The sequence below is a fragment of the Vitis riparia genome, chromosome 4 (assembly GCF_004353265.1).
Source record: "Vitis riparia cultivar Riparia Gloire de Montpellier isolate 1030 chromosome 4, EGFV_Vit.rip_1.0, whole genome shotgun sequence".
NCBI classification, from domain to species: Eukaryota; Viridiplantae; Streptophyta; class Magnoliopsida; order Vitales; family Vitaceae; genus Vitis; species Vitis riparia.
The window spans coordinates 22,432,710-22,449,917 of NC_048434.1; the positions used below are offsets into that span (position 1 = coordinate 22,432,710).

Consider the following 17,208-nt stretch of genomic DNA (forward strand, 5'->3'; position numbering starts at 1 on the left):
ATTCGAGCATTAAGTATCTTATTGTTATTTATATAAATTATTGGAGTGTAGTTGATTCTTTCTAACGGGATGTTGAATCAACTTCAGAATTGAATTCTAAGGGACTCAATACTATCTTATGGGTCCCAATGGTCCCCACTTGAGTTCATATACATTGTTAGCATGGTTTATGAGGGTTGGATTGACTTTTGATTCACTTTTATGTATAAAAGTGTTTTGATAATTGTGTAAGGTTGCTTAAGGGTTAATAAACACAGCTTCGAGATTTGATTAATTGATTAATTAGATAATCGTGTAGGGTTAATTAATCAATTAGAACTCATTTTGAGTTAGATTAAGTGACCTAAGTCCTTAGTGTGCTTAAGTTACTTAAGCTTAGTTAAAAAACCTTGATTAGGATTTTCTAGTTAGTTATCTTCTATCATCTATAGAGAAAAAAGAGTTATAGTCTCCACATTTTGAAACACCAATCTTTGGTGTGCAAAAATCAAGGTAGAGTCATCGAGTAAAAGATCTTAAGTGTATGAAATTTTCAGAGAATTTCATCTTCATCTACATCGAAATGATTTGATTAGGGAACATTCAAATATGAGGTATTGTATTTTATAACACTCGATCTAAATTTTTATTTAAAAATATGTGTTTTTGTTGTGCATATGATTTAAAGAAAAACTAGAAAGATTTGCATGTACTTAACCAGATCTAAATATAAGAAATGGAGAGATATGGAATTCCCTACAAATCACACATAAAATAAACCACTAATTATAACCATTGTTTTGTAATTATCAAAATCGAAATTAACTAAACTTTGATCTGACATCAAGTTAAGCATAAGTAATAATAACTTATGGTTTACATGCATAAATTCTCATGACAATTCTCCCAAGAGGTATATTTATATTAGAGAAATTCTAATGGATTTGAATTTAATTTAGAAATCATATTTTACTGAAAAGAAAATGATTTAGGAAACTTAAAGAGAACTTTTTAAAGATTTGGAAATATTTTTTTAAAAAAATTAAAAAATCATTTAAAAAGGTTTTTCTTTTCAAATTCATTTCAATTTCTTGTATTCATGATTCTCCATTAATACAATCATACTTATATATATAATGTCGAAGAATTGATTTTGCAGCAACTTTGAATCTTGATTGACAGTGTAAAGTATATAAAGATATGTAAAGTCATAAAATAAGGTATAAATAGATTAAAATTGACAGCAAAATTAAGTAAACTAAGGCGCCAACACAACTCAATCAATATTTGTTGATTTTAATAAGCCGGCAATTATGCATGTGAAAAGGGCTTAACCAGAAAAAGAGATCCTTGATTTACGGAAAAGGGAAAAAACTAAGAAAGTGAAAAACTAGCTCCTTACGTAATATAACAAGTGAAGGAAAGCCAGAGCATACAAACAAAGCATCAAGGTTCCTGGAAAATTCTTCCAAACGGGTTAGTGATCTCTTTAAATTTTATAATCTTAATGCAAACAATTAAGCAGTGGCATCTCATCTACATTCTTCCGAGTGAAGCATTTTCCCTTTCTTTCAGCTACTCATGGGGCCCCATTTCTCTATCCTCCTTTCTCCCAAAAGTCACCTCAACAATGATGTCCAAGGTGATTAAATTAATACCAACGTCAGAAAATATTCACTATGCTAACCGTGCCATGATTTTCTAAAGAAATTGATCACCAAAGAAAATTCCATGGCAAAGGTACCATGACCCACCAAAACACAGTACACACACACTGACACACCCCATTTTCAACCCACAAGTACAGCCCCTTGGTTAAGACTTAAGGAAACCCTAAAACCTAAACCTAAGCTCATTGATCTGAGGGAGAGGCGTAGAGCCCATGGGAGGGCTTGAAAGGCCCTGTATGTGCCGCAGCCCGACAAGGTGCAGTGGCAAATATCAAGGTTTTGCTGACATAACCAAATGGGTTCCAAATAGTGACAGTTTTAGAAAAGGCAGACCCACCTGATAGGGATATTATCAAGAAGATAACTACTGTGACTGTAATGCTAACACAAGTTCGTGTCTTGTCCTGTGTAGATAATCTACCTCTCAGACTGATTTGACACCACTCCTTTCCCACAACCAGGACCTTAGACAACTACTCCCATATATCTGATTCAAAGCCTCCTTCATCAGATAGATATTTCTGACTTGAATACTCTCCTACTCTCGATTCTTGGTTGAGTGTAAGAGTCTACAGCTGGTTGATGGTTTGCTCATCAACTTGACAAGTTACTGTCAAGAATGGATGATTACACTGAACCATTTTATGAATTGTAATATTCTACAATTGAAATTTATTGATTTTTAAATATTCAACAAATGAGAGTTTGAAAGCTTTAAGCTTGGTATGAATTTTAATGGGTATAAAGAAAAGTACAGAAAAAGAAAATAAGAGAAAAATTTAAAAATAAAGAAAAATATAATGTCTGTGTCACACATTTTTCTGCAATTTATTTCAGCTTAGGGTGGTCCAAACCTGTGAAGTAAATTCTAAAGCATGAAATAAATATAATCCCATATAAGTTTATATAAAATAATTTCAATTTTTTACTTTTATTTCTCAATCTCGATTGCTGAATTTCAATATTAAAAAAAAAAAAAAAAATTGATTTTCAAGCATCTTGTCATCCAAGGATGAAAGTATGTACCCTCTCTTTTACCTTAAGATTACCCAAATCGAATTTAGAGTTTGACAGAATATTCTGCATTGCTCTGTGAACGATCACATTAACATACTTTTCAACAAAAAAATTCTGAAAAAAGAAAGCTAAAGAAAACATTGAATGGAGAGAGCATTATTCAAACAAGTTGAAGCCCCAAAAGGAGAACTTTTTCTTTCCATCCCTAACTTGATTGGCAACAAGCCTTGACCCATACGCCAGCACTCCACAACCTTGAATAGGGGCTGGAGTTCTGTCTGTCCACAATAACCCAGCTGATTCCATTGAGCATCGAGCAATACTAAAAGGAGAGTAGCACACATGATTAAAGGAGAAAAGACCATGTCAACTATGAGATAGGACTGGGAAACCCTCAATGAATTCTGATAATTAAATAAAGTATATAAAGTCCCAAGTCTCAGAAAATGCAGCCCTTTTTATTGTATTATTACTGCTGATGGGAGGACTTTATTGATACAAACAAACCACAACCAACCATTTCCTACTTTTCTATCTTTTGCACACATGGGTATGTGCACTTTCAAAAGAAGGAAAATTAAAAAAAGGGTGTATTATATTGCACACCAGCCACCTTATTTTACTCTCTCTCACTCACATATTTACTCAATGAAATGATCAACATATTTTTTTATGGGGAGATGCCATTTCCCAATGGGATGAAAAATGCAAGTTCTCACCAACTAGATTCTGACCCACATATGCAAGGGTCAGCCTCTGCAACGGCCCTCACCCACTTCTCAATATGAGCCATGAGGCACACTTGCTTAGGCTCTAATGAAGAGACCTTTAATTTGTATATTTCACCCCATAATTGCCATTGAAGAAGTATTATTAGCTACAATCTGATAACCATCTGCTTCATCATCTTCATCTCCATCTCCACCTTCTTCATCGCCATCTTCTTCTTCTTCTTCTTCTTCTTCTTCTTCGTCTTCTTGATTTGCATTGACATTCTCGCTTCCACCCTCTTCCGTTACTGATTCTGACTGTGGCCGTTGTTCTGACTGTCCCATCATTTGCATTAAAATGTCTTCAGGCTTCAAGTTATAGCCTGAATTTTTATCTGGATTCTCTACCTTCTTAGTCTTCTCCTTGTAGAGGGCATCGAGCTGATGAAAGTATGGACATGTCTTTGAATCTTCAGGCCTTCTCTTGTTGCTGTCCCTTACCCTCTTGAAGTACTTATTGATGTTTTCCCATTTCTCTTTACACCTCTTGGCACTCCTCTCATAACCAATTTTTCTCATGGCTAGTGAAATCTCCTCCCATAAGGGCCCTTTAGGTCCACTTTCTTGATACTGCATATCGAAATTAGTTCTAAGTCTAATCAGTGCTTCAACTTCTGCTTTTGGCCATCGGGAGGAGCTCATTTGAATAGAATTCTCACCATTACTATTATCTTGCTTCTCAAATACTTTTTCTGAAGAAGGGTTTTCAGGCAATTGCACCGGACCCGCTTGCTCGGCGATCTTCTGCAAGAATGCGAGCACAGCCGCATCCTTTGCTGCTGCAATGGACCGTTCTTGAGCAAGAATCTCATGCTCTCTTTTAATTCTATCCAATTCTTGCAGCTTCCAAGCTTCCTCTCTAGCTATTCGATCCTGTTCACATTTCTCTATTGCCTCAATAAACTTCCTTTGCAAATTCTCTTGCTTCTCTATCACTTCTTTCATTAATTTCTCAAAGAACACACCCCACTTCCTCTTTTTCTTACGGCTGCCTTCGGATTCTTTCCCTGAGGAGGAAGTGGTTGAAGTAGACGCTGCCACGCAATCCACAGCTGGTTTTTGGATAGAACAAGGCACAGCATTGATGCCTTGTGAAACGTTTGTCACGTCTATGGGGCTCGTCTGTGGCATTGATGCAGCCATGGGTGTAGAAGTCTCATATTTGACTGGGGAAGGAGGTGGCATCAATGGATGATTATCTAGAGCTTCTAATTGCTCAAAAAACCGGTAATTTTTGCCGTTTTGTCGATTAGATCGCCCTTCCTTGGTCCTTTTGTGGTATTTGAAGATGTTCTCAAACTTCTCCTTGCATTTTTTGGCGTTTCGATGGTATCCAAGCTCACCCAATTTCCTAACCACAACAGTTGCATAAGCTCCAATGATGTCCTCAATTCAAAATTCACTCGGAAATGAAATTTAGAAAGCAATAATTCAATAAAAAATGAAAGGGATGAATCTGGTAGTTCGACCCAATTAAACAACCAAGATCTCACGAAAGAAAATGAGAACAGAAGAGTTTCATTAGACCCATTTGAAACTTCCCACAGCATAGTAATTTGGAGGGAAAAAACCAATTTTTGTTTGGGTTGATGTAACTCTTTTTCTGGGAAAATTGACAATAGAGATGGTTTTTTCTTTTTCTTTTTCATTTTTTTTTTTTTTTTTTGTCAAACAAACAGAAGATTTTCGAGGAAGATGATACAAAAGAGAAAACGAAAAAGGTTTTCCTCCTCTTACTGATGAATTGCGCCTCTAGAATTGGAGCAAGAGAATTGGAAAACTCACCTAGAAACCTCTTCCCAAAGAGGAGCTTTGAGACTCGAGTCCCTAAAAACAACGTCCATATCAGACCTTATCTTCAACAAAGCCAAAGTTTCCTCACGAGGCCACCGGTTTCCGGCGAAATTCCGGTCACTCTCTTCGCCTCGCACTCTCTCCTCTTCTTCACACCCAGCGGGCACAGCCCCACCACCTCCATCCTCACCCTCCCGACCGCCGGAGGCGGTGCCGGAGCTCTCCGGAAAATCTGAAATTCCCAGCATGAGTTTCTCGGAAAATTACAGCAGAGAATTTTGGTGGGGAAAAAGAAAGTGAAATTGAAAGAAAATAATAATGGGTAAAATGAATGGGTTATTGGGAGATGGGCTCAGCCTCAGCTTCTGCTTCTCAATTCTACCATTTTTATTGGGTTAAGTAAACACCCTATAGGTGAATTAGGGTTTCTTTATAACTAGTAGAGAGAGAGAGAGTCCTGAGTCGATCAGGTGTGAACCACCCTACCCATCTTCAAATCTAGGCCTTTAATCTTCGCGACAACATGGAGAAGGTGATGGAAGACTCAGGATGGCGTTGGAATTATGGAGAGGTCGAGGGGTGAAATGGGAATGGAGAGATAAAGGAAGGTGGTGGTGGAGATGGGGACGAGGGGTAGAACAAGTGGTGGTGGTGCTAAATTGAGTTAGAGTCCGGCCCACGTAGCCCACTTTTTCCCTCTTTTTTCCACCGGCTTTGGCCGCATTTACATCCCAAATTACTCATTTGTCCCACCATTCTTATCTTTTTGTCTTGGATCTCACATAAATTTTTGACCCACAAAATTTAATAATTCTTTTCATGGAAAATTGAAAATAATGTCAAAATTCCATTAACAACCTTTACATTTACGTAATGTTTTGGCTCAAATGTTGTGACAAATTCTTCTTTTGTTGAATATTGATTGTTGTGAGTAGTAAATGGTAAGAATATGAAGAATATCTTACATAAACAATTCTAGATTTGTTACCAATAATTTATTTAAAATTTTAAAAATTAAAAAAAAATTAATTTTACCATTTTTTAGGTAATAATAACTAGCCATTGAATATTGAATTTTTTTGCATTTAATTTATATTCTAATGAATTTTTCTTTTTTCATATTTGATCATTATTTATGATGAAGTAAATGATTAAAAAAAATAGTAAAAATAATGATGTTTATCACATGGTAATAAAAAAAAAATAGAAAATATTTTTTAACTTTTAAGAAGTACCAAATATAAAAATAAACAGGCTGCCAAATCACCAATCAATGTAATTGGTTAAGCAGTATCATTTTCAATCTTGTCTTTTAAGTCATCCAACCAACCAATAAAAAAAAATCCCATTATTATTTCCTAGCCTACTTTTCTTTTTTGGGATGTAGTCAAACCCAAAAAAAAAAAAAATTAAAATATTAAAAATATTAAAATAAATAAAAAATCACGTCAAAAGATAATCAAGAACAAACCCTTTTTTTTTTTCCTTTTTCTTTTTTTAAATAAATTTGATTGGGGGGGTGTGTGTAGCTAAAACCAAAGATCCAATAAGTCCAGATTACAACTTACCTTAGGGTGGCCCAAGAGACAAGAAAGGTGATAAAATATAGATAAGAGTTTGGCTGTCATTAATCATACACCCCCCCATTACTTTATTGGATTGGAGTCTTGAAACGGTTCACGTAATCTCTATTTTCCCCTGTCTTTTCACATTTTAACCAATTCCTTATATTTAATGCCTCATTCCAAGTTTTCAACTCTCCCCCCGCATCTATTTTGGACCACTCTGATTGTGACCATCCATTTTGTGGGACGTTTTTCCTTCTAATTATCTCCCTATTTTTCTTTCTTTTTTTCATGCTCTCATCTTTGGCTTTGATTTTTTTCTTTTTTCTTTTTCTTTTAGCTCAAAATTGCAATTGAACGTCTAAGTCATAATTTTAGAGGACCACCGTGATGATAAAAATATGCATGAGAGAACTTCCTCCATAAGAAAAAAGGGTTTATGTCAAACAGAAGATTTTTTAAACTTGTGCACTAAGTTTTTTTATTTAAATCACGAGATTTGTCATTCGATATTCGTTCTGATTTTTGAATTAAATCTTACTAGAAGTTAAAATTAAAGTCAAACTCATAATTTTTAAAAGATAATAATTAAAAGTGTATGATATACGATATGAGCTCAAATCCAATAGAAGATTATGTGTTCGAATCTCACCATCACATGTTTATTTACCCGATCTATAAAACTCACATGGTAGCCAAAAGTGAAGGCTAAACGTGAAAGAGAGTGTTAAGAATTCACGATATACATTATGAACCAAAATCCTATAATTTTAAGTTTTTCAAAAAATTGGTAATTTTATAACAATATTTATAAATATCTAAGTTATTTTAATATAAAGAATAAAATATTAATAAAAAAAATTTTATTCTAATATTTAAAAAAATTATATATTTTTAAAAGCAAATTAAAATTGAAGCTTGGTAAAAAATACTTCAAACATTGAACCTAAGGAGGAAGTTTCAAACAAAACCGCATCATTTTGTTTTATTTTATTTTATATTTTTATATAGATGGTTGCAAGAAATGTAATACATATTGTGTCTTACGCAAGTGACGAAAGGATCGCAAAGCATGTGTCCTTTAAATCGTTACACTGTTTGTGACGTGGCCTTCCATGCAAGTATTTATCATCCCATGATCATTTTATTATTACATTCAATTAACTTTTTCACTATATTAAATAAATAAATAAATAAATAATATATATTGTATGCTTCCTTGGTCAAATCAAAAGGGGTTGTCTTTTAATTTTTATGTCTATTTTCAAAGAAGGAAACACGTGGAAAAATGAAAGCAAAAGGTCGGCAACAAAGTGTGGGGAAGAATGAAGATTTTGAATTCAAAATAGGGTGGTTCGTGGGGGGTGTTATTTTGAAGATAGATGTCACGATAGCGATTAATTTTGATAGAAGTTTCTGTGGTTGGAGGAAGCAACTTGGCATGGGAGTAGGGAAAGTCAATAATGTGGGTGATGTGTCTGGCTAGTTTTGATTCTTTTAATTTTATGAATATGGTAAAATTCAAAACGTAGCTTTCATGTCGTGGATCGTTCACATCCACGATTGGAGCAATCATTGGAATCTAACTTTAGTTATGGGTTTTGATTAATTTAGTATGAGTTTTATGCTCCATTTTCGAAGTGATTCCCATAACCTTAAAAATAGTAAATTACTTTCAAATGTTTGAAGATGCTTTGTTACAAATTTTAGGTGTTTAATAAATTTTTTTTTAAATTTAAAGAGTGCTCCGAAAATGGAAGAGCTTAGTAAAGAAAGAAGAAAAGGCATGACTCGAAGCCCTCGTATTGATAATGATAAATAGATTCCTAGCAGTTGTTCTGACACGTGATTAATCAAATAAATTATGTAGCCATCTTTTACAGGTGAAGTGTACTAACATAGTCTACCAACAAAAAATCATGTTGAATGTGATTATCCATTTATTGAGTTTTAAAGCATTTCTTTTTATATGCTCACTTCGATATTTGATTTTTGCCTTGTTTAGGGCCCTTGTCCGAATCAAGCTAAAAATATAGTAGACATATCCCAAGTAGAACGATCATCTTGGAAACCACAAGTGGTATGTAAGACTGGTTTCCAAACAAAATAAGTAAAAAGTGAAAATAGAGTTCTAGAAAAAAAAAAAAAAAAAAAAAAAAACGAGGAAGAAAAATTGGATTCATCAATCGATAAACAAAGTCTGGCATTCAAAATGACAATAAATTAATTTTTAAAGGTAATAAAAAATAAGGATTTTGAATTACTTTTAAAAATGTCCAAAAACCCTAATTTGATTGTTTCACGGATAAATTTCTATCTCAAATTGTATATCCACGAGATTCTTGACTTTTGTTTTTGTAAAGAAAACTAAAAGAAAATACTCCCCTTAAAAAAAAATCCTACTTCTCTTTTTTTTTATTCAGTTAAAAAAGACTACTAGAAATTGTTCCTAGGCTATTAAAAATATTATGTCAAATCAAATCAAATCAACTCATTTGAACACTCAACCTCATGTCCACCACTAAATAATCACTTGGAGCGTAAAAATAAAAAATTCTTCTCTAAGGTTTGTAACTAATTTTAAACTTATTTGACTAATTTTATTCAAAAAATTTATAATTTAAAAATTAACCCAATCTAAAAATTAAGAAAAAGTTCATAATGTTGCTTTTTTTTTTTAATATATATTATTTTTTATTTACAAAACACATCAACATTTATGTACATTAACATCTCTTCAATATTTTCATGGATCATAGTGTTGCTTTTTTTTTTCTTTTATGTATTGATATTTAGGTGCATTAATATATTTTTAATATTGACACGTTATTTACACATTGATAATAGGTTTGATATTTGATATTTTTATACTGAAAGCCAAGAAACTATATAAGATAATTTTATAATAATAATAATTAAATGTTATCAAAGAAAGTTCCTGCCACGTGAAGAAGTTGACATTTGGGAATGCCAGCTACCAAATTGTGGTCTTTGTTGACATTATGCTAATTTGTACAGGAGAGATATTTGGTGAAAATTTGGGAAAGCACATCAACGACAACGTCAAAGAAAATGAAACCTAATAAGAATTACATATTTTAAAAATTTTACTATATATTAATGAATATCGAATACGAGACCAACATGAAAATAATTATTAAAAAGATATTGAGTCGATATTTGATAAATCAATTTAATAATTTAAAGTAACTTAATAATTTAATTTAAGTTACTAAATAAATTAAACATATTTGATAAATAACTTAATAATATGACATAAAATAAAAACAATTTTAAATAATAAGTAAAAATAATTAACTTATTCTTAAATTATTTTATTTTATCTTTTTATTCTTATTTATTTTAATTATCTGCATAATCTCTTTTACTATTCCACAATTTTACCTCATCTACCCTAATTATAATTTATGAAAATAAATACATCAATTTGATAATTTAAATTAAATTTTATGTTAAAACAAATATTTATTATTTAATAACTTAAATCGAGTTAAGTTAAATTATTTTTATATTATTAACTTAAAACTTATTATTTAATTTTCACTTTAAATATTAAAGTTGTTTAGTAAAATTAACATAAAATTTATTCTAAATGATCAAGTTGACACATTCACTCTCATTAATTTTAACTAATATTTATCTCATTGATTTTAATCCATAATCATTTTTATTAATTGTAAGCAATAAACTTATTTATAAAACATTCATATTTAAAGTATTATAGATACCTAAAATAATCATACAATATCTATTATAAAAAATGAGTCATAGATATGAAATCCTAATTCTAAATTATGCTCCCATCAATGTGGATAAATAAGGTAAAAAAATTAAAATTAAAAATAATTTAATTATTTAACTTAATCCTTAATGTTAAAAGTAACTTGAATATTAAGTTTTTTTATTAAACATATTTGATATATTTAATACTTAAATTAAGTTATTCTATTCTTTATTTCATTGACAATGAGATAGAATAAGTTATTATACTAATTGTTATATCCTATATTCAACCAAATATAAGATAGGATATATAATATATGTATTAAAGTTATTTATTTCCTATATTAGATTTATTATCTTTCTTTTTTAAGAGTAAGGATAAACTGGTCCTTTTCTTTTTTGTTTGACCCATTTAAACTCAATTTGTATTATACATATTTTTTCGGTGGTGAGAATAAAAAATCTTAGATTTTCTTTTCTTTCTTGTGAGAGTTTAGCTAGGTAGGCAATTTCAGACAAAATTCCTAAATGTCCCTTAACTCGGTTTTCCAATTCCTTTTTGGACTGCTTGACCCTTGAAAATTAAGATTTTGTTAAGAGACCGAGGTATGTAGCCGAGTGTGTGATGATTGAATGTGAATCAACCTTATTTTTCATCTTAAAAAGAGTTAAGAAAGCAGGGAGAAATGTTTTTTGCTAAAAGGCTTTTGTTCCCCTATTTTTAGATTGATCCAGGTGCAGGGGCAGATCGATCCAACTAACCTGTTTTTAAGATCAATTTTTAGCCCTTAGATTAAGGGTTTCTTTCTCATTTAAAATCAAATTTCTCACATTTCTAGAAGCAGTGAGAGCGGCAGCCGTGAAAAGGCTTTTCTTTCCTCACCATTTTGAGGGTGTTTACCTCATAAGAAAATCCCATAAGTTTTCTAAGAATTTTTTTTTAGGATTTTATGAAAATGAACATGGGTTGATTTCTAAAACATTCAACTCTCATTCTCTTGGTTTTGTGCAAAAACTCATTTTCTTCTTGTGTGAATTTAAAAAGAGGCCGAGATCGAACTTGGTGCAAACTTCAAGTGTGCTCCAAAAGAAGATGAGAAATTAAAAGTGAAGGTACTAGTCAAGTGGTCTGGGAAGGATTGGTTGGCTTGAACTAAGTAAAACCTTGTATTCAATTTTTATTCTTCATAGTAAATGTTTTCGATCAATAGTAGGTCTGTGGTTTTTGATCTCTTAGAAGGTTTTCCACGTTAAAATCCTGTGTCAATTGTCTCTTTCTCTCACTATACTATTTGCATTTGCATGTGAATTGCATGTATAAATTGTTGGGAGAGTGTTGGTGCATACATACTTGCTTGTGGATGTTACACTTTGTTGAAATATTGTTAGAAGATAAGTTTATTGACATTGAGAAATTCTATGGTTAGGTAATCTTTGCTAGAAATTTTTTTTAGTTCAAAAACACCTATTCACCTCCCCCCTCCCTCTCTCTCTCTCTAGGTGTAGTCCATTATTGAGATTCACCTTTCATTTATCTCTATGATTCTTTGAATCTTACATGATATCAAAGCACAATTAATTTTAGTGGAATAAGGTTTTATGTTGACAACACCAAATCGCTTTATTCCCTATCCTTAAATCAATAGTGTGCATGCAATCTAACTCTAGGCTTCTCTAGATCTAATCATACTAGAAACATGACATTCAAAGACCAATTTGATAAACAGATCTAGAGAACCTAGAGGATGTTTTTCTCTCTAAAGGATGGTTAGAGTTTCTCTTTCTAGAGGTTAGAAGATGATAGGCAAAAATCTAAACCTTAAACTCTTAAGGGGGTTCTCCTTGTAGGCTTAAGTAACTTAAGCCAAAATTAGGCTTAGGTCACATAATATAGCCCACTTAGGTCCTAATTAATTAACTAGATCTATTAGGCTTCAATTAATTAATTGAATGAGTCCAAAAAGACAATTCAAAATATCTACTGCAACATTGCACTTTTACCAATACCCTATATATGCACTTATGAACTAGAAAGTCAAAATATCCTCAAAACAAACATGCTACCATGAACAACAAGCTCAAGCAAAGACCATTAAGACCCATAAGAAAATAATATATCCCTCATAATCCAGTTTTGAAGTTGATTTAACTCTCCACTAAAGAGAGTCAACCACACTCCAACATCTTATGAAGTTATAATAAGGCAAAGCGTGGATCCATGACCTACTATCCATAGCATACAGACCCCCCATGAACTGATCTCTGTAATCTAATAGGGTAGTGTTATCAACCTATCAAGATTGCCTCTCCAATCCTTAAATCCATATATTATGTGATCAATTGACATACTCTACATTCAATGAACATATATCAAATTCCATTAAAGGAATTGTTATGTCTATAGTCTTCATTATCACATGTCATTTTGATAACTTAATATGATACATTGTCTCAATTCTATGAAATATCATAGTGTCTTTATCAAAAATACATGTTGTCACTAACCTCCATCAATAATGACCTAATCCGTAAGGATGTATGACCATTTTAGGGTTTTGCTTACATATCAAAGTTTCCTATTGATTTTGACACAAATTCAATATCCTCTCAAAGTTGAGAGTCATGTAGTATGGTAGTTTAGTGAATTATGATAACCTAATAGTCTTAAGTCATGATTCATTGTGAATTTTATCCAATATGTAAACATACACACTAATGCACGCTCTATGAGAACTTCATCCCAACCATCAAAAGAAGATAACCTCAAATTGGGAGATAGTGCACTACAATCTCTTCTAAAGAGCACTAAAAACAGTTTTTTGTTGTTTAGATAAAAAACACTTCTATAACTGAAAAAATAATTTTGATAAGTTTTTACTAAAAATATTTTTTAGATGGCTTGTTCTCAAAACAGTATACATCATTTGTGATAAAACTGTATACATTATATATATATATATATATATATAATTTGTTTATATATAAGTGTACAACTCTTTTTAAAGAATAAACTGGAGATTGATTTTTATATTTGGCTTTTTAAACAAAATTTTTTATTGATACTCGATTTTCAATTATCTCAATTCAATGGAATATCATGTAAATTTTTTTTTTCAAAAATATTTATTTAATAGATAATAAATGGAAGATACATTCAATAGTGATACTAAGATAATTAAGAATGTTTATTCATCTCTAATTAAAAATCATCATAATAATGTCAAATAATTAAAATGAATAAGGATTTTGAAAAGAAACACTAAGGCTTGTTTGACAACTGTTTTTTAGAACAATTTTTTGTTTTTCGGAATTAAAAAAAAAAAACACATTTGATAAGTAGGAAATTGTTTTATGTTCTTAAAAATAAAAAACAAAGTGTTTTTAGATAATATCTTTTAGTTGTTTTTAATTGTTTTCACTAGTTTTTTAGCACTATTTAAAAAAATAATTATACAAACATATAGAATAATTGAAAGTAAAACATTATATATAAAAATTATTTTTAAAAAATAATAAATGTTTTTAAATTAGGTTAAAAACATTTCATGTTTTTAAATAAAAGTTATATAAAATATCATAAAATAATTTTTAAAAACTATTTTTTAGAATTGTATTCGAGAATAATTACCAAATAAAGCCTTAATTTTTTATGATCTTATTTAGATTACACAACCCTCTTTGATAAATTGGATAGTTATAATTTTCCCACAAATGATTCAAAATTGGAGCATATTTAACATTGAATCTAAAGAATCTATTACTTGATGGATACGTTTGGCAGCTAATCCTCTTGATAATACAATAATAGTGTGTGCAAATGTTGTGGTTGGGCAGAGTCAATCAATTTGTCCATGGGTATATAATTTGCTTGAACATAAATTATGGAAGCCTCTTTAGAAAAAGTAATTCTCTTTTATGTGTTATCCATTTCAATACTAAGATTGGGTTGATAATTCATAATGAAAGACATTCTATTTAATAAGAAAAATCCTTCTAATTTTGTTTGGACGAAATAGAAAATATTATTAATAAATAAAAATCCATCTTGTTGATTAACATCTCGAAAATATTACACTATAGTTTATTTTTATACATCACTTTTTCTCATTCTTTTTTTTTTCTGATTTTTATTACTTTTTAATTTTAAATATATTTTCCTCTTTTCCTCTTTTATTTTACTAAAACTTTAACCTTAATTCTTTCCTATACCTCTTGCTAATTTATTATTCAAAATTATGTTTGATGGTTTTAATTTAGTTATTTATTTTAAGAAAATAAATAAATATATATATATATATATATATATATATATATATATATATAAACAGAATTCCCTTTCATCCATTAAACCCAAAAGTCCCCAATATCAAATCTAAATACAGCCCACATTTTGAAGGCAACCCGCTCTCTAAATACAACTCACTCTTATTTTGCATTGTTTAAAAAAAAATTCAGTATTTGGTAAAATCATTTAAAGTGTTTTCTTAAAAAAAAAATAATTAATAAATGATTGTATTAAAAATACTTTAAGAGTACATTTAGGAGTGATTTTAGAAAATATTTTTAGTGTTTTTAACACTTGAATGATAAAAATTTTAAATATTAGAAATATTAAAAGTGTTTCGTAAAATCACTATCAAACGAATTCTAAGAGTGTATTTGGTACTGATTTGGAAAGTGTTTTTAAACTTCTTAATACTTTAAAGATAAAAATTTTCAAGTATTAAAAATATTATAAACGTTTCTTAAAATCACTATCAAATAGACTCTAAATGAAAGTATTATTAAACACAATTTTAATTTAATGATTTTCTAAAATCAATTATGGCATGAAAAAAAAAACTCTAAAATCATTTGTTGTTTTGTTGGAGCTACATGCATGAATATTTTGAATAGGCTTCACTTTGAGTGGAATATTTATTTCCTTGTCAAGATGGGGTCATTGCCGTTTATATTCTCTTAAATGGTATCTTTTCTCTAGTGTGTTGAAAGTGCTTGACAATGAGAGATGTACTCAAAGTCACCAAAAGTTTCATCTTTTATAGAAATAAATCTTGAATCAAAATTGCCACTTGCTCGAAATCTTAAATATTGTGTCAGTCCTTACTACTTTGTAGAATGATGAGAAAACAATGTCTTCCATTATAATCATACTAGCATTCTTTTTTATGGCACGATGGATGAATTTTAGAGGGAAGGTTGATGGGAAAGTAGGCTTCCTTTGCTTGGTAGCGAATTTTTTAAGGAGTATTTTAAGTATTTTATATATGCATCAATCTACCTTATTTTCACATTATATAAGGGAATATTAAGATAGTCAATTTTGTGTACGAAGAAAAACAAAGAAAAGACGATTGTTGTAAGGCATGGGATCATCCTATCTTTTTTTTTATCAAAGTGAAAAATTTGCAGTGATAAAATGGACATAACTCTCGTATTAAACACTACAAATCCTCTTTGTACTTTGTTTATTTCCTATTTACTCCTAACACGTCTCATATCGAGACTTCAACAACACATTAAAAATTACATTTGCAAACCAATTATGAGGAGAAAGTTTCATAATAATTAAAGTGATGATAACAAATTACAACATATCACTATCATCAAATCTATAATGATTAATCTTGATGACTTTTAGAGTCGTCTACTTAGTTAAGATAAACTCATTGTATATATAGTTTCAAAACCTTCTTTTCTTCATTGGGATCTCACATGCATTTCCTACTAAAGAAATATATAAGATATCACATTTATTCCTTCACATGATAAAGAGATATCACTATATAATAATTAATCTTCGTAACTTTAGAAGTTGTCTACTTAGTTTAAAAAAGGTCACTATATGCTCACTCAGGTTCATTTGTAATGGCCTACTCTTTCACATAGAGATATAATTTGCTCAATTCAATGAACCCTTACGAATTTAGAATGTATATACTTAATTAAAAAAAGTTTGTTACATATATAATGTAAAAAAAAAAAAAATTCCCTAATTGATGTGGGATGTTATAGATTTCGTACCTACCATACTGAATTTTTGGGTTATTGAAAATATATGATGAAATTTAGATTATTTAATAATAATACAAAAAAATGAGATCAAATACAAACAATTGAGACCAAAATATGAAGAGATGAGACCAAAACACAAAAATCAATAAACAAAGAGATGAACTATGATATAAAGTAATGAGAATGATACGTAGTACAATCGAATGAGACTTGCGTGTAAAACTAAAGGACTTGAGTTATACACACATGATACTAATTCTCGGGTTATGTTTTTTCAATATTCACGAAACCTTTTGCTACCTCAATTGGATCCTAATATTATATGTAAGAAGATAAATTAATTTTAAATTCAATGAGGGATAAGAAAAATTGTAAATTTTTTTAATAAATAAATCAATCATAACTTAATTTATGTAGGGTTTGGCTCGACAAAAAGATAAATTAATTTCAATTTCTAGGAAGGATAAATAAAATTAAAATTTTTTTTTAATAAGTAAATCAATCACAACTTAATTTATAAAGAGATAAATTATTATAGGTATAAAAAAATTTAAAATTAAAGACCACTTGTTGAAATTATAATTTTTTTAAAATATTATAATTGTAAAATATGGGGAAAAAATAGTTTAATAGAACAAAATAATTTATTTTTAA

The 17,208-nt window shown here is 30.0% G+C and overlaps 1 protein-coding gene across 1 annotated transcript; it reads right to left on the reverse strand.

The window, feature by feature from the left end:
• Positions 1–3,044: 3,044 nt before the first annotated feature.
• LOC117913045 (trihelix transcription factor GT-2-like) lies at positions 3,045–5,777 on the reverse strand. Its single transcript, XM_034827920.1, has 2 exons — positions 5,222–5,777; positions 3,045–4,787 (listed from the first exon to the last, which is right to left on the reverse strand). The coding sequence occupies exons 1-2, from the start codon at positions 5,476–5,478 to the stop codon at positions 3,509–3,511; spliced, it is 1,536 nt and encodes a 511-aa protein (XP_034683811.1). The 5' UTR covers positions 5,479–5,777; the 3' UTR covers positions 3,045–3,508.
• Between the last annotated feature and the right edge of the window lie 11,431 nt (positions 5,778–17,208).